Source organism: Alternaria atra, assembly GCF_907166805.1.
Source record: "Alternaria atra isolate CS162 genome assembly, contig: 21, whole genome shotgun sequence".
Classification (NCBI taxonomy): domain Eukaryota; kingdom Fungi; phylum Ascomycota; class Dothideomycetes; order Pleosporales; family Pleosporaceae; genus Alternaria; species Alternaria atra.
The window spans coordinates 3,810,884-3,827,914 of NW_025091319.1; the positions used below are offsets into that span (position 1 = coordinate 3,810,884).

At 51.9% G+C, this 17,031-nt stretch overlaps 4 protein-coding genes across 4 annotated transcripts; all 4 read right to left on the bottom strand.

The window, feature by feature from the left end:
- Positions 1-1,049: 1,049 nt before the first annotated feature.
- On the bottom strand, positions 1,050-3,802 carry ALTATR162_LOCUS1693 (uncharacterized protein; the record flags this gene model as incomplete). Its single annotated transcript, XM_043309291.1, has 4 exons — positions 1,050-2,303; positions 2,353-2,725; positions 2,776-3,388; positions 3,475-3,802. The coding sequence occupies 4 exons, from the start codon at positions 3,800-3,802 to the stop codon at positions 1,050-1,052; spliced, it is 2,568 nt and encodes an 855-aa protein (XP_043165226.1).
- Positions 3,803-4,756: 954 nt separating this feature from the next.
- On the bottom strand, positions 4,757-7,690 carry ALTATR162_LOCUS1694 (uncharacterized protein; the record flags this gene model as incomplete). The annotated part of the gene is made up of 6 exons (XM_043309292.1): positions 4,757-5,547; positions 5,596-6,074; positions 6,123-6,382; positions 6,431-6,790; positions 6,841-7,121; positions 7,189-7,690. The coding sequence occupies 6 exons, from the start codon at positions 7,688-7,690 to the stop codon at positions 4,757-4,759; spliced, it is 2,673 nt and encodes an 890-aa protein (XP_043165227.1).
- An 889-nt stretch (positions 7,691-8,579) lies between these two features.
- On the bottom strand, positions 8,580-10,254 carry ALTATR162_LOCUS1695 (uncharacterized protein; the record flags this gene model as incomplete). Its single annotated transcript, XM_043309293.1, has 3 exons — positions 8,580-8,702; positions 8,759-9,305; positions 9,353-10,254. The coding sequence occupies 3 exons, from the start codon at positions 10,252-10,254 to the stop codon at positions 8,580-8,582; spliced, it is 1,572 nt and encodes a 523-aa protein (XP_043165228.1).
- Positions 10,255-11,809: 1,555 nt separating this feature from the next.
- On the bottom strand, positions 11,810-15,915 carry ALTATR162_LOCUS1696 (uncharacterized protein; the record flags this gene model as incomplete). Its single annotated transcript, XM_043309294.1, has 4 exons — positions 11,810-14,398; positions 14,455-15,109; positions 15,158-15,317; positions 15,381-15,915. The coding sequence occupies 4 exons, from the start codon at positions 15,913-15,915 to the stop codon at positions 11,810-11,812; spliced, it is 3,939 nt and encodes a 1,312-aa protein (XP_043165229.1).
- Positions 15,916-17,031: the final 1,116 nt, after the last annotated feature.

A 17,031-nucleotide genomic window follows, 5' to 3' on the forward strand; every position in this document is an offset into this window, starting at 1 on the left:
ACGGCAAAGTGACAGCTCGGGCAGCGATCGGCATCTTTCGGCAACCCCATATGCCAATACTCCACATCACGTATCTACAAAACTTGCCTCGGGGCGTTCTTGTCAGATGTATGGGAAACCACCTACAATATAATGCATCCAAATCACGTTCTTTCATAAATCACCAGGGGCGTGTGGCTCAGTGGTAGAGCGTCCGCTTTGCAAATTTTCGACTTTGATTGCGGAAGGTCCGGGTTTCGATCACCCGCCCGTCCATTGTTTTTTTGGCTCGTAGTGGCTCTCACTGGGTGGGAGGTCTGGATTTCATGTGTCCATAACATATGAACTGGGGCGGACGCTTGGATTGGCTGATCTAAGCTGTGCTCTCATTGGCTGGACATGATTATGGTAATCACGGCAGTCGGCATTTGGGGTCGCCTGTGTGAGAACATCAAATCTTCGAGCGTGGGCGCAGCGAAGCAGGGGGCGTCTTTGTGCTATAAGGAACGAATCCGGGTTATAGAGTAACGAGTCTCTGGGCTCGCCCACCTTTTTGCCAATTTTTGCAGCTGTGGCTGCATATCGAATTCGTTGGAGGAAACATCTTCTAACCGGCTCCTATCAAATCGATTTATGCCAAGATGTCAGTTCTACTATACGTATCACAGCATATTATTATTCTTTCCTTCCAAATCATAACTTTGTTATACTCTCTAATAAGGGCTTTAATCATCTAAGTGTCCATTTCGTTGCACATCGCCCTTTCTCCGTCATCCCATTTGTTCTTAGGTGCTTAATCAACCATGGCAGTTTGACTTCCCTCAAGGATACGAGTTTCTAAAACACTACCACAGAGTAGTTGTAGAAGGAAAACACGCCAACAAGAAACCAAACGATAGGCGTGGTCGACACGAAAACATGACCATGTACTTTTTCATTTCTGCATTCTCACTCATGATCTAGCTGAAAAGCATTCGCATTACCACGGAACTACCAAAAAGGTGTAGTCCGACAAAACCGTATTCGCCGCCCATGACCCTACGTTGCCTCCCAGAAGACGAGATAGACGTCTAAGCCTGGATGGCACGTCCCAAAGCACCACCAGTGAACTGCTGATTCCTTCCACCCCTTGGTCCGCCTCCTCCACGACCACCACCGCCACGGCCGCCTCCTCGGCCACCGCGGTTACCGCGTCCACCTTGCCTCTCAAAGGCGTTGGCGGTACCTTGTGTGCGTTGCTCCAGCGTCTTCTCGTTCGACTCGATGAGGCCTGATGCCTTGTCTGATAAGCTCAGTGCGAGGGTCTGGAGTCTCGACAACTCAACACCCTTCCTGAAGATGATGGCCGAGTTGACCTGGTCGAGAGCGGCAGCGAGCTCCTCGTGTGAGATCATCTTTGAGACGACCGCGGAAACCTTGCGCTCTGACAGCTCGAACATGCCCGCTAGTGTGGAGATGGAGAGAGTGTCGTAGAAGGGTGCATATGTGAAGAGGTATGTGCGGAGACCCTCCTCTTGGATCTGCGAGGACAGCATGTCCTTGATCTTCTCCGCGTCGGCCATGAGCTCCCAGATCTTAATCGAGTTGATGAACTCAGCTGCCTTTTTCCATTCACCAGCAGAGAGTGCCTTCGAAGCTTGCATGACGTGATCACGCGTGTTCTCAGGCGGGCCAGTGAAGATCTGGCGCTCATGGTACTCTAAGAGACGGCGGTAGGTCTTGCTAATCACCCGCTTCCTAAGGTCTGGTGATGAGCCGAGTTGTGCGAGGAGAGGAATCTCAAGTAACATGGAGCAAGTCAAGTAGACGCACTCTAGCAGCTCAAGGTTGATGTGCATGTGGAAGGGAAGTTGTCGTTGACGCTCGAGACGCTCTTGCTCGGGCGAGATCTGGGAGTATCGCTGCATTTGCAGACCTTGTGCGAGTAGCTCCTTCTGCCTGTTGCTACCGCAGATCTCTTGTAGCGAAGTTTGCGCCTCGTAGACGAGACCGGCGCGGAAAGCGCAGAGACCGACCTGGACCAATGCACGGTTGAACAAGATCTGTGTGTTGACGTCGAAGTTGCTGATAGTCTCTTGCAAATGAGACATGAGCATCATATCGCGAGCCTTGTAATACTGGTCGTGCAGAGACAAGAAGTAGATCTGGCACAACATGGCGCGAGCACGAATGATGCCCTCGCTGTTCTGGAACAAGTATGTGCATAGGGTTTGTACGAGGGAGGCGGTGTCGTTGGAGATGGCGCGGGGGGTGATCTCAGAGTCAAGGTTCTCTGGGATCGCCTTCCAAACATTGTTCTCGAGGATAGTGATGACTTGCGAGGGCTGGGCATGTTAGCATGAGCAGGTATACAAGAGTGGAACATTTGCGTACCTTGAAGTAGACGTGTTCCAATCTCCGCATAACAATGCGGTTCAATGGATCTTGTGGAAGTTCCAGGCTTGGGTTCTTCTTCATGCTCTCAACGTATACCAAGGTGCGGACGAGCTGAGCGTACAGCAGGGCCTCGTCGGTCAACCGCTCAATGTACTCTGACGTGTGTGGGTCGATGTGCTGCAGCGAGCGAGTGAGCTCGTCGTCGAGCCTCTCAACGAAAGAGACGATGCTTCCTGGAATACGGAAGATCTCGCCAGGTGTGATGGTGGGTAGCTTGTCGTCGTCCTCCCATTCCTCGGCGTTCTCAATGACAACAATTTCGTTGCTGTTCTCAAGGATTTGGAGGAGCTTTCCGAATTCTTGGTCGGCACTAGACAGTGTTAGCAAATAGCGGCCATGTATCGGTTCAGCAATACTCACAGCTTCCACTGCTCCTGGTGCATGTGGCTGGCAGTACCAGACGTCAAATCGAAGCGCGTCGAGATGAGAGTCAAAAGAACGCGGACCTTTTGGTAGTCGTTGACGGCTACGTCGAACAACTTCTCCAGTGTCCGGATGTGCTCCAGCTTGTCCGAGTTCTTGCGACCACGCTGCTCGACAATCGCACGCAAGTGCTTGAGGATACCCTCAGCGGTGTACAGGACAGCCTTGCCACCAGCTCCAACTGTGATGAAGCCATCGTCAGTTGCCTCCTCGACGACCTCGGTGCCGAGTTGAGGGATCTTGTTCTTCTTCTTCTTTTCCTTGGGTGCCTGAGTAACCTCCTCCTCCTCGCGCATAAAGTCCTCCTTGTTCTCCCGGTACGCGTTGATGTCCTTCTCAAAGTCGCGGTTGTGCTTCTTGATCTTTTGACGGACAGCGTTGAACCCGCGACCGTTGACAGCGTTCATCTTCTTGGGGGTGACCTTCTGCTTCTCGTGTGTCTCGACCACAACCGTCTCGAGGTCGGCAACGGCCTGAATGTACAGCTTGGGGACCTTGCCATCGTTCTGCTTGGTGAGAGTTGGCACCTGGCGGATGAGCTTGTCGAACTCTGTATACCCGTAATGTCAGCACTGTTCATGTACCCCGCCACCATCGCCCATGCCCCTTCCAGGGCTATTTCTAGAGTGAACGTACGTTCGGAAATGACAGCCCAGTCGTTGATCTTCTGCGCATTCTCAATGAGCCTGATCGTCGCCTCCAACTCGTCGAAGCGCTTGTCCTTGGCACTCTTCAGCACCTTGTTCACATCCTCGTCGTCGCTCTCGCTGTCACTGGAGGCGTCCTTCAAGAAGCGGTTGGCACCGGTTTCTGAACCAGAGTCCGAAGAGTCATCGTCATCGGACTCGTCGTCGGAATCCTTGTCGCTGTCTTCCTGTTCGGACTCCTCGTCGTTGGAGTAGAGCTCCTCCTCGCTGGACTCGTCCGAGGAGCTGTCGCTGGCGGCAAAGAATCGGGACGCCATGATTGCTGTTCTCGAGAGTTGGGATTTGCCGGAGGGGTCGGGGGCAATATATGTGGCAGGCGCCGTTGTGGGTTGACCAGAATCACTGCCGCCTTGTTTGAACTTTCCGCAACCGAATTTCGAGCCAGCGCCAAGCCATGACTGTGTGCCCCGCGCCTAACCCTAAACAGACGCGAACACATTCACCCCAGTCGCACGCTAGGCGCGCCAACGCCTATCCGATTTTGAGATGATGCAACAACAAATGATCATTGTACAGTCACTAAGAGTAGACTGATGTCTAGAATACTTATCATTTGAGTTTCGTCTTTACTAGGATTCTGTACTTGTTAATACTCCAAGTCTGCCCCGTTCTGACCATGTCCCATCATCGAAACCATCCATCACATAAACAACAATAGTGATAGCTAAATGCGCAAGTTATTGGCCACAAAGACGCAACCAAAAGAGTTTATGAGAAGTTACTAAAAGTACAATTGCTGCCATACACCACTTCCCCAAGGGCTGGGCGCTTTTGAGTCATGGCTCGACATTCGGCGACAACAGTCATGCTATTGAACATGCATCTCTTCCGTCCTGTTGTGTATCTTCCAATCGAGGTCCAGCTTACCTCGCTCGATTAATCCCAGTGCAGGTTGTAGAGTCATCAATCTGGCCCACCAGGGGACGTGTCTGAAGCCAGTTTAAGACGCTGAGCATCATTGGGTCGTAGTACAATTTGAGCAGACCGTTGTGAACGATATGCGGCCCGCGCGGTCATTCGAGTATGGCTCCACCCGTTGATAGCATGATACCGCTTGCCAGTGTCTCAGACGACCATAACGACGGAAGCACCATGAGGAGAAATGGGCATCAAGGAGAACTCAGAACGCCGCGACTCATCCACCGTCAGATCTCCACGCTGTGCAAAGCGTTATTTTCGTAATATGAGAACTACTCATCGGAGCCATCCCCTCACTGCCAATGATTCTGACCCATGAAACCCTCTTCAAGTGTCCGGTCTTCCAAATTTCGCACAAAATTCTGGTTACGGTTCGAATTGCCTGCTCGCGACCCTCTTCTCCTGGCGGCACTGCTCGCACTTTCTGGGGCACCATCAGGCGGTGGTGGGTAATATGCTGGTGACGGTTGCAAACGGACGGGCGCATTTGGATCCAGATGACTCATAACCCTCTGGAGCGCAGGAGGGATGCCTGATTGTCCCGACTGTTGCTGATCCATTGTCGTTGCTCGTTGTCGACCCGCGCGGGTTGTAGCTTGGGCGTACAGGTTTTGGGGCTGGTTGTATTGCCGCGGCTGCTGTGGCTGCATCATGTTCATCGGCTGGCCATATTGTGCTGCCTGCGCAGGGTAAGGTGGAGGGGCGCCCTGGTGGTTCGGAGGGTACATATTGTACGGATTTTGCGGAGCCTGCGGGCTTTGTGCAGCGGCATATTGGTTCATCTGCATATTCGCATACGCAGCGTGTTGGGCGGCTTGGGCCTGTTGTTGCTGTGCAACGGCCTGCTGTTGTTGCTGCTGTCGCTGTCTGCTCATGCCCTCGTATCGCTGCTGCTCCTGGACGCCAGGTGCTGGGGATCTGCTTGAGCCGGACTTCAGAGTCATAGGGGGTACAAACGGCCCAGTAAACTTTGCTTGGGTTATGAAAGGGTGCAACTTGGCTTGAGCAGGAGTCCAACGTTCCAGAGGGTTGAGGTTTAGCAGACCTTGAGCGAAGTCGATGAAGGCAGCTCGGTTGGCCATTTCTATGGAACGTTAGCTGTGACGGCAACTGCGTTGATTCGCTTGCTTACCTCGCTCGATCTCGTTTGGCTTCATGTTCTTCCGCGGCATGGGGTAGTTTTTGATAATGTCGGGCAGGGTCGTAGCAGAGAAGTATTTCTTGCTGGGCTGCTCTTTCGTGCCATGCTCCCGTGAATACTGCTCCATTGACTTGAGTCGGTACTGCTTACGGCCGTACTCATCCTGCGACTTCTCGTAAAACTCTCCCGACTGCTTGCCCATCTCGAGCATCCAATGAGGTGGTAGTCCAAGCATTTCTGTTATCCTTGACACCTGGTTATACTCCGACGAGCCAGGGAACAGAGGTAGACCGAGGAACAGCTCAACCACAATACAACCTAGTGACCACATATCAATCGCGGCGGAGTATGGTAGACCGAGTAGGACTTCGGGAGATCGGTAGAATCGCGATTGAATGTAAGTGTACACAGTCTGACGCTCGTCGCACGCGGAACCGAAATCGATAATCTTGATAATAGGGCTCTCAAGGCTGTCACTGGGTCAGTGTATGCACGCCACCACCAAATTTGTTACGTACTTTTTCAGAAGAATGTTCTCAGGCTTCAAGTCGCAATGTATCAGCTTTGCCTTTCCAAGCAATGCCAGACCGTTGATTAGCTGCTGTGCGAACACGCGTACCAGCGTTGTGGACAATCCGCGGAACTGGTTCTGTTTGATTAGCTCGTACAGGTTGACGCTCAGCAGCTCAAACACCAGACACAGATGTTGCCTGTGGATGAAAGTGTCCTTTAGTCGCAGAAGATGGTGGTCATCATTCTTGTCCATCTGCTTGTTCAACTGCGTCACATTAGTCCCGCCAGTACTTCCTTATAGCAGAACACTCACCAGATCAAGGACAGACACCTCCATCATACTCTGGTTGAAGTATGCTGTCCGGTTCTTGATAACCTTTACTGCGACAACCTCCTGTGTCTTCAAGTTCTGGCACTTGACGACCTGTCCGAAGGTACCCTGACCCAGCACATCCAGAATTAGATAACGATTCTTGTGCCCGGACTCTTCCGACCCCAGAATATCGTTCACGTAGAGAATGTAATCGCTGTCCTCGTTGTCGTATCCATCGTTCTTGACACCCTTGCTCGGTTTCGTGAGTACTCTGCGAGGATTGCGCGACGACTGGTAGTTGAAGCCGCCATTGCACAGCTTGTAGGTCATGGGCAGATGCGCAGTGAGCGCTTGTAGAGGCTAGACGTTGCTGTTAGCATATGATTTTTATATTATGCTGCTCAACTTACGCTGATAAATCCACCTTCTGGATTGGCGCGACGAAAAGGCGGCTGGGCGTTGATCTTAGGCTGCAAGTCGGCAGTGTTGACACACTTTTCGAATTTTGGTACCGGCCCTCGTCCCATGGGAGGGAGTTGCGGAGGAGGGTTAGAGTTGGAAGATGCGCGCGGCGACCGAGCCTCTCTGTTGTATACTGCGTTCAATTGCGCCGTTGCAGATTGCGGGTAGAAACTCTCTGGGCTCATGTTGGACTGTATGGGTGGCAGTTGAGGCGCATGCGGTCGGGAGGCTAAAGTGATGCTAGTCAGTATCAGGGCGCTAGGACAGGAGTATATCGAAACACAGAATGAACGTACATGGCGGAGAGTAGTAGTTGTTGGGCGGCGATATGTAGGGATTGTTGCGCGTCGGGCTCTGTCGGTTGCCTTGACTCTGCGCTTGGGCCTGAGGGGTAAAGCTGGTGTAGTTCTGTCCACCCTGCTGTGCACCACCCGAGTATGGCGAGGTGGGCGAAAGGTTCATAGGCGAGTATCTGCGTGCGGCAGTACTTTCCTCTTGCTGCAGGTACTGCTGCGAATGCCTCTGTTGTTGGGTTGGGCGCGCCATATTGTTCAGCCGTGGCTTGTATGCATCCTCCATGGGCACATCACCATCTCCGTCGTTGTATTCGGGTCCGCGGCTAGCAGTGCCGGTGGGCGATTGTAGAGGCATTGAATTCTGTCGTGACGGCGTTGCGTACGGGTCCGGTTTGATCTGCGAAGACACGCTGGCGTCTCTCGAGGCGTGTGGAGAGGAAGTCATGCTGTGCGAGTAGCGATTGCCCGGTGCCTCTGAATAGGCTGTCCACTGCGGCTCCATAGCAACCGGGAATTGCGGGTGCGAAGGGTTGGGAAGCGACTGTGTCGCGGGAGGAGACGCCAATCAGTCCTCACTGCGGGTGTTGCATGCCGAGGGTACGCGCTGGCTGGGGAAGTGGGCTGAGCTACGTCAAACAGCGACTGCGGCGCAGCACTGGAGTCGTGATTGCAAAAGGCGTAGGCTGAAGGGGAGCGCACTTGTTGTGGCCGTACGAGACTCGAGGTGACGGGGGTGCTTCGTTTGGCTGTTGCGGGGTGGTGTTACGTGGTCAGCGGCCGTACGCTGTTCGCAGCAGGACCTGGAGCAGCCGCAGAGGAACAGACGCGCAGATTGGTGCGCAAGAGGGGATATTCACAGGCAGAGGGAAAGGATGGGTGTGAGGTCAGCGTAGCGCTGATGTTGGCGCCATTGCAACATCCATGGAATTGGGCTCTTTCCTTGGTTGCGCTAGTGACGAAAGCAGCCAGCCTCCTCACGCCCATGATCGTGGGGTGATTGCTGTAATTCACTCTACTCATCGTTCCTTCCTGGCTACCGTCTGCTCATCGAGACTCATGCAGTAGCTACACCAAGCTCGACTCCCAGAGTCACGTTGTGCTCATCGTCGGGCCGCTTCAATTTCCAGGGTCCTCAAACAGGAAGGCACGACCCTGAATGCTACTTAGGCACTGATATCAATGCCAAACAAGGATTGCTTTTTCTGCTCGCCATATCCACCGCGCACAACATGAAATGCAAGAGTGAGATTTGGACTTTAAGCGACAAGTAGATAAGCGACACGCTTTGGCACAAAGTTGGAATGGTCAAAGACGTCATAGTAGTTGAAGCAAGTAAAGGAGAAGATTACCTATGTACCTTTTTTTCCCAAAGCGCGAGCCATTACCGCTGATCACTCGCGCACCTCGTACCCTCCCAGCACATCACCATTGTCCCACTTGGCAGGCTTCTCAAAGATGCCCCTCACCATCTCACCTCCCCTTGTCGCAAGCACCGAAAGAAGGGTATCGCTCAACTGTCGTCATCATTAGCACCTCTCGCACCTCACCAATAAGACGGGACAATACTTACACCATGCGTGGTTTCACAGCAGCCTTGCAACCAGACACCTGCATCCTCACCAACGCTCTTCTCTGTAAAGTTGATCTTGTAGTCCCTCTGCACCTGCCACTTGGCACCCTCCAACTCTCCACCAGGCATCAGGTGTCGCGCGTCCTTGAGCAGCGTCTCGTGCAGATCTCTGCGATAGCCTGTTGCTACAAAGACGGCATCGACGTCCAATGTCTCCTGCCTCTCTTGGCCGCCCGCACACTCGGAGAAATATAGGGGACTGGTATCTTGCACCTGGAGGCGTACACCACCATGTCGAACTGGCGAGTCAGTCACGTCAATAACACGACGGTATGGCATTATACGGTGTGGCCAGTTTTCTTCCTCGGCCGGCGAGTTGCCATGACGAATGCGTTGTAAGTAGAGCGTCTCGTAGATGTGCTCGAGGAGCGGAAGGCGGACGACGCCGTAGTTGGTGCCCTTGTCCTCGAGGAGCGTAGTTGCGCGGAGCTTGGGATCGCGGTTGTACGTGCAGTCTGTTCGTGAAGGGTTGAAGATTTCGTTGACACTGGCCTGATTAGCAGGGAAACAGCATAGCTTTGAACTATTACTTACAACGGCGAGTCGTCACTCGGTCGTAGGGCTCCTCCCTTGATTAACATTCGTGTTCGTGCGTTCGGATAGTTTGCGTGTAGGAAGTCGAAGATTTCAGCGGCACTCTGGCCGTTTCCAACCACCGCAATGCTATATGGTGCGTTGTGGTCTTTCAAAAGCTCTTTCGACATGTACGAGAACTTCGACGAGTGGATAACCCTGGGGTGGTTCGTAGGGAACGGCGCTGGGATGTTCGGACTTCCACCCGCAGCGATGACCACATGCTTGGTTCTCCGCGACTCGGTGCGGCCTGTCAAGGTGTTGCGCGAAACCACGGTGAATGTAGTAATCTCCCCATTCGGTGACTTCTCTGGCATGACCTTGACGACTTCTTGGCTATACGCTACAACATCCTCGAACCAGCTGGCGCACCACTTCATGTAGTCCTCATACTCAACACGAGCTGGTAGGAAGGTGTTGAGATTGGCAAACTCCACTAGGCGATCTTTCTGGTGCAAGTAGTTGATGAATGTGAATTCGCTTCTCGGGTTGCGCATGGTAGCCATGTCTTTCATGAACGTGATCTGCATCTTCGCTCCTGGTAGGAGCATACCTGCGTGCCATGCAAATTGCGACTGCTTCTCAAGGAAAGCAACTTTTGGTGATCTGCTTTGTAGACCAGGAACATCTACAAGGGAAGGGTCTGTTCCGTCCAAAGCATCATGCAGAGCTACGCCAATAGCTAGTGACGCAGGTCCGAAACCGACACAAATCAAGTCGTGTAGTTCATCTTCCGGAGTGTATCGAAGATGTGATCGGTTCTCAAATGCCGGAAGCTGGTTCTCCTCAAAGTTCTCACTCAAGAAACCATTGAAAGCTCGCTGGACGGCCGGAGCTGGTCCTTCGGACGTGTTCGACGACATTTCGGCGTGCGGGCTCATATTTGCGTAAACGAACAGCGGATATCACTACAAAAGGCACAGCGCTGTTAGTATCGTAGACACGAACGACGCGACGTGATACTTGTCGCTCTGTTTCGCAGATTTCTGAAACACGTACGCCGATTGTTCCAACGACACTCCAAGTCTCGATCCTGTGGGCTGAATAATCGCAAAGCTGTACGCGCGAAGCCGAAAGTCAGCGGATTCATGTGATAACACCAATGACGTCTACACTCGACGCGAATGAACAACACGAGTGGATTCGTAGATGCTAACATACCTATTCAATCCTCCACTTGAAAAATCACAAGAGGCTTCAATCACTGGGTATTCGTACGATTGACGTCGCCACGTTATGGAAAAAGTCTACGAGAGCCACGACTTGTACCTTGACCATAACCGTGCCCAGGATCCGTTCTTGCGTATAGCTCACCCATGTCGATCGACGACTGCTGCCACGCTCGTCAGAGAATGGTCCGATGTCACTTCGTAACAGTAGACCCTGACGGTCCGTTCCAACCCGGTGTTACCATATGTGGTTCGCTAACCAAGTGATGGCAGCGTAACCCCCATGTCACCGATCTCCAGACGCGCCATCTGATAAGATGACGGAGCTTAGGCTGTGGAGCAAAAGCTCACCTGGCGCCCATGAAGCGCATGGCGGAGGCAAAATTTTCAGGCATGCCCCGCTGCACTTGCCCTGGAGTCGCATCGGCTGGTTCAAAAAAGTATAGTCTCCGTGGGGTCGTGGGTAAAGTACTGGCTTGGCAGAGTAGAAATTATCAGATGGAAATGAATCAATCCATCAGATTAGATGAAGAGATTTCTTGCGAGTTCGGAGCGGTCTCGGCCCAACTGGTGCATGCCCAACGACACCACCAGTTGACTGCATGTCTCGGCGTTGTTACTAGGCTCGGTTAGCACGCCGCTGCTGCCGATCACTCAAAAGCAGGTCGTATTAGCGCAGGTAAAGTATGTTGATGACGAACGAGGCGCTTCAAGTCCTTTTCTTGATGGTCGTCGCCCCAAAAGTCCTGGGAGCTCTCAGTAGTAACGAGATAGAAGAACTAGAATGACCTGATTGGTAAAAAGAATTTGCTGCGTCAGTGTCAGTTTTCACGATATTGTAGCGACCGGACTCATTTGAGCATTGTCGCTACACGATCATGGCTCGACCCGAGCATTTTAATCATCATAGCCCACATGTGGTACATATAATATCCCACGAGCATGCAGTGGCGGCGCCGTAGCCTGAATAGGAAACATCATAGCGAAGAAGGTAGACGGAACTTGTGTACCGTAGTTGATGGAATTAAGTATTAATTGTGAAGAGGACTCTAATGATACTGGCAAAGAAACTGTTGCGTACGCTTTTGCTGTGCGGATAGAATCCTTATGGATGATCGAAAAATGAAGATACAAGTACATGCATATGATACAATGCATCCGTGGCATAAGAAGAGCTGCGTTTGAGAGCAGCCAAAATCCACCGCCGATTTTGCATAGTGCAAACCTGAGAAAGCACCGTTGACGATGTTTAATCCAGCTCTTGCGTGGCAACCATGGCGGCGTATATTCCCCCCATAGCCACAAGCTCATCGTGCCGGCCCTGTTCGACAATACGTCCAGTGTCAAACACAAAGATACGGTCTGCATGTTGTACGCTTGCTAATCGATGAGCGATCATGATCGTAGTCCGGCCTTTAGAAGCAGCGGCAATTGCTCTTCGGATTTCGCGTTCGGTATTGGCGTCCAGTTGAGACGTCGCTTCATCGAGAAGCAGGATTTCCGGATCGCGTATCAGAGCTCGAGCAATAGCAAGACGTTGACGCTGACCGCCTGAAAGTTTCGATCCATGAGAGCCGACCTCGGTGTTATAGCCTTCCGGCAGGCTCATAATGAAATCGTGGAGCTCGCATTCCTTAGCCACACGTTGTATGTCTTCATCGCCGACCGAGGTGCCCGGCCGTGCGCCTAGTCCAATGTTGAACTTGACTGAGCCTGGAAAAAGATCTGGCTCTTGCTCAACGAGCGCTAGGCGGGCGCGATGGTTACGAACAGCTTCTTGTCGAATGTCTTGCCCATCGAGATACACTTGTCCTGCATTTGGATCGAAGAATCTTTCTATCAGATGAATTGTGCTTGACTTGCCAGCACCTGAACGGCCGACGAAAGCTACGTTCTCGCCCTGTCGAATTTGGAACGATACGTCATTCAAAGCGGGGACATTTGGCCGACTTTCATAGTAGAGGCTGACATTGCGGAATTCAAGCTCTCCCCGTATACCGAATGTACCATATGAGGCTGAAGGGCCGGATAACAAGGCGTTTCCGTTCGATGTATTAGTGATGGTAGAGTCCAAAGGAGTCCGATCTGTGATGATAGTCGGTTTTTCATCATGTAGTGAGAAGACGCTCTGGGCAGCAGCCTTTGCCCTTGTTACTTCTGGCGCCAAGCTGAAGAGCTGGCCTGCAGATTGTGCGGAGAAAAGCAGTGCAGGAAGCACTATAAAGAACTCTCGTTGACTATAGTTGCCGTTGCGCACTTGCTTAGACCCCCACCAGTACGCCAAGGAGTAGACGAAATATGTGACAGAGAGTGAAAAGGCGAGCAGAATATTGCCAAGCACACTGAACCTGAGATGTTCTTCGTACGGTTTTCGGATCGCCTCTCGATAGCCGTCAAGAAAGTGAGATTCGAGTCCGAAAACCGCAACGATCTGCATGGAGGAAGTGGCTTCTGAAGCAAGAGCTGCTGCGTCGTTATACGCCGTTTGGTGATGTTCTTCTGCCATAGCCAAGATACGAAGGCGCAGGAAGCCAGCCAGCAGCATGACAGGGACGGCTGCCAGTAACACTATAGCAATCTTCCATGCTACTATGTGGGCCAGGACAATGCCGCCGAGAACAGATGTCGCAATTGAGAAGACGGTTCCAAGTATAACACCAGAGAGCCCACTGATACTGCCACTGTCTGAGTTCAGACGCGACATCAAGGCATGATGGGAATGACCAGGCTTAGAAAACCAGGCAATATCCTGCTGCAGTATTGTTCGGAAAGAAAGATCTCTGACCCGTAGAGTGAGATTTTCTGAGACCATACCAAAAGCGGTTTTGCCAAAGGAGTGGGAAGCCAGAGCGATGATGGCCAGACCGAAGAAAAGTAAACAGTAGAAGGAGATTCTGCTGGTGAGATCGTCTGCTCCAGTTGTGTCGTTCAAGAGTTCGACCAAGTTTCCGAATATAAGCGCCTCTCCAATGATGACTGCACCACTGAAGATGGAAGAAACCAAACCGACGATTATGGCAGGTGTTTCACGGCGGCTTAACGCCAATGATCTTCCGATCAATGTCAATGCGCTCATATTGGGCGCATCGCCTTGCAACTTTGGGGTCGATGGGGTCGTGTCGTCTGGTTCACTCGAATAATCTCTATGCTCTTTGTGCGATGAGCGAGCCGTAGATCGTATCGATGAGGCTGTCGACGGTTGTCCCTTCTCAAACTGTTGTGCCCTAATAAGCTCCGCGTAGACGCCGTTCTTCTTAAGAAGGTCCTGATGGCACCCATCTTCTTCTACACTACCGTCCTTCATAACAACAATGCGATCGGCATCTCGCACAGTTGCCAGACGATGTGCAATGATGACAGTAGTTCGGGCAGCGCTCGCAGAAGAACGACGTAGATTTTCCAGTACAATAGCCTCGCTCGTACCGTCCATGGCACTTGTGAATTCATCCAGGAGAAGAAGCGATGGATTTCCCACTAGCGCACGCGCGAGCGTTATACGCTGCTTCTGACCGCCTGACAGTTGAGACTGGGGCCCAGAGCTGATCTTCGTGTGTATGCCTTCTGGAAGACGGTCTAAGAAGTCGCAGTATGCCTCCGTCGCTGCCGCCATGCATCGGATAAGAATCTCATCTTCGGTTAATTGCTCTCTTTCTCGACTCGGTATACCATGCTTGATGTTATCCAGTATCGTCCCAGTAAAAAGGACTGGGTTTTGTGTGACTAGCGCAACATGCGAGCGCAAACTGTGAACGTTGAATGACTTCAGATTATCATTGCCAAGATATATGTGGCCGTAGGTCGGATCGTAAAGCCTCAAAAGCAAGGATGCGATAGTAGACTAAAGAAAGATCACGTCAGCAAGAAGATTACGTCCTCCAAAGGTTTCATGCTTACTTTTCCCGAGCCGGACGGTCCAACAAGACCCGTCACCTGTCCAGACTTTATACATAGGTCGATACTGTCTAAGATCCTGACAGTAGGTCGAGCAGGATATACGAACGAGACTGATGAAAGGACAAGATCTTTCTCAAAGTGTGCACTCTCTGCTGGCTTTCCTTTTGGGGAATAGACGTCTATATCGGATGTCGGATGATCCAGAACGTCCAGTACGGCAGCCCCTGCTGCGGCAGCCATAGCGAACGTCTGGATGAATGGACCAAACGACCCGACGACGAAAGAAGCATCTAGTATGAGAAAGACAACCGCATAAATGGTGCCAGCCTCTGCACTACCATCCCGTAAGCGATCGCCATACCAGAAAGCAAGTGCATTCGTCGCGTATGCCACAAAATACACTGAGCCAAGCATGACAGCACCTGCAACGCTCTTTCTGATTCCGATTCTCAATGCTGATCGCAAGTGATGAACATGTTCCTCGCTCAGCTGCTCGAATAAGCCGAAAGCCTGTACAATTTGTACCGCACGGATAGCACTTTCAGCGACGGAGGCAGCTTTCTCGGTGTACACTGCGGCCTGCTTGGATAGATCGGAAACTTGCTTGGTGCCGAAGTAAACAACGAATGCCATGGAAGGTATCACCGTGACGAACCTGGCTATGTTAACGACTTTTCCCTGGCCCGGCGAAGATGATGATTACATTACTCCGGTCAGTCTTGCATTGAGCATGAATCCCACAGTAAATGCAGAGATAAAGTAGCTTATTGATGCGATGAAGAGGCCCACCTTCTCCGAGGTGCCAAGTTGAATGGTTTGCGTCTTTTCTGTAAGAATGCTAGATAGATCAGGCGAGACGGTGTCTGCAGTAGGCATTTCGAGTCAACGTATGATTTATGCAAGGTATATTTCGGGCATGTACGCACCATAGTAGGTCATATCCATGCCTAGTGCACGATGCAGAAGTCTCTCTCTGGTTTTCCTACTCACGCGTTCTCCTATGACAGCCCAGCAGACGGCCCAAGCCCAAGTAACGACGAAATAACCGACCGCGACTGACATGAGACGGAACAGCAGATGCTTCAGCTCGTCTGGATGGGGTGGGAAATTGTTGATAATGCGCCCCAGGACGACGCCTATCAAAGGAAGCGGCAGCCCTGCCAAAATCGCAGTGAATATACCCAACGCCAGAATGATTTTCGACCCAGCATCATCCAGTTGTCTGTACAGTGTAAAGTAGGAAGTCTTGAAAGGGTTCAGGCCCAGGATTTGGCGGATGAATCGTTGACGAAAGACAGTAGGACCGTCGAAAGCTTGAGGTTGAACAGTCGCTAACGACGGCTCTACGTGCCTCTCCCATTGCGTACTGTGACGAACAGAGGGCTCGTCCTCGATCTCACTTTCTTCTGAGTCCAGAAGGGGCTGACTCTCAAAATTGTCATCGTCATGATAACGGGGCATTGTGGCGCGCGCCTGGCGTGCTTCAATGCGATTCCGGTACTGCAGTGCTCAAAAGCAATTCATCTGCACATAAGCGAAGGAGTGGGTGTCGCGACGAATACACGACTGCGGGCTGTAATAAAAAAAGATGCCATAAAGGCGATGTTGATGTGAACGTTCAGCGTTGTTGATGTCAGAGCTACCCATGCGCAGAATGGAAGACATGGTAGGAGCGTAGGACTAAATTAGGGCCTTGGCATGATCATAGAGGGCCGCCTTGCTATATTTCCATGCATCAGCATGGCGGCGTGACGAGTTTTTGTTCAAATACTTTAGAATTTCGCATGTGGAAAGTCTATAAGATATACTCGGTCATCGGGTAGCGGCATGTGAGCTTGAGCTAGACGGTTCTGTGATAGACAGAGGTGGCATGCAGCGTGCATACCTAGTGACTCCTGTAGGGCTGGGCTACCAGCCACCTAAGATCAGGTCAGGGGTAGACTTCATCTGATAATCCTGTTCAAGGGATGACCTGCTTTGCATGTCACGTAAAGCACGGGATTTTTCGGCGGCATGCCCGGTTTGCATCTTCCCCACCAAGCAGCGACATAGCTCCGAGATCGCGTCCAACACCACATCCTAACGGGATCTTACACCATGTTTGCGCTTGACAAACAGATTCCTCTCACCAGCGTGGGGAGACAGAAATAGGTGATAAAAAATGACGCCCAACCAGCCAACGCGACGGCGTTGTCGTCATCGGAAAGGCGCCCACGCCTTTATACCCACCACTTTGCGCTACGACTCCAGGCTAGCATGATTGTGGTGGAGCCTCGGTTTTCAGTCTCGATCTAGTCTTGTCTCGAGCAGTTTTCGTTCCTAACTCCCGTTCGCTTGCAGAGCCGCCAAAAGCGTCTGCTTCACGGTATCAGATCTTACGCGCCGCTTGTCGAATGACACGTCCACCTGCCAGTCAACCAGGATGTATGACGCTGCCACCACGGATAACGCGCTCAACATCACGGAGAGAGCTGCGACCGAAGAAATCATCGAAAACCTTCTCGCCTCAGCTTAAACTTTTATCCTTCCTCAGCACTGCTCGCTCGTTCCGAATCGGAGGTCGCGTCGCGTTCTTGA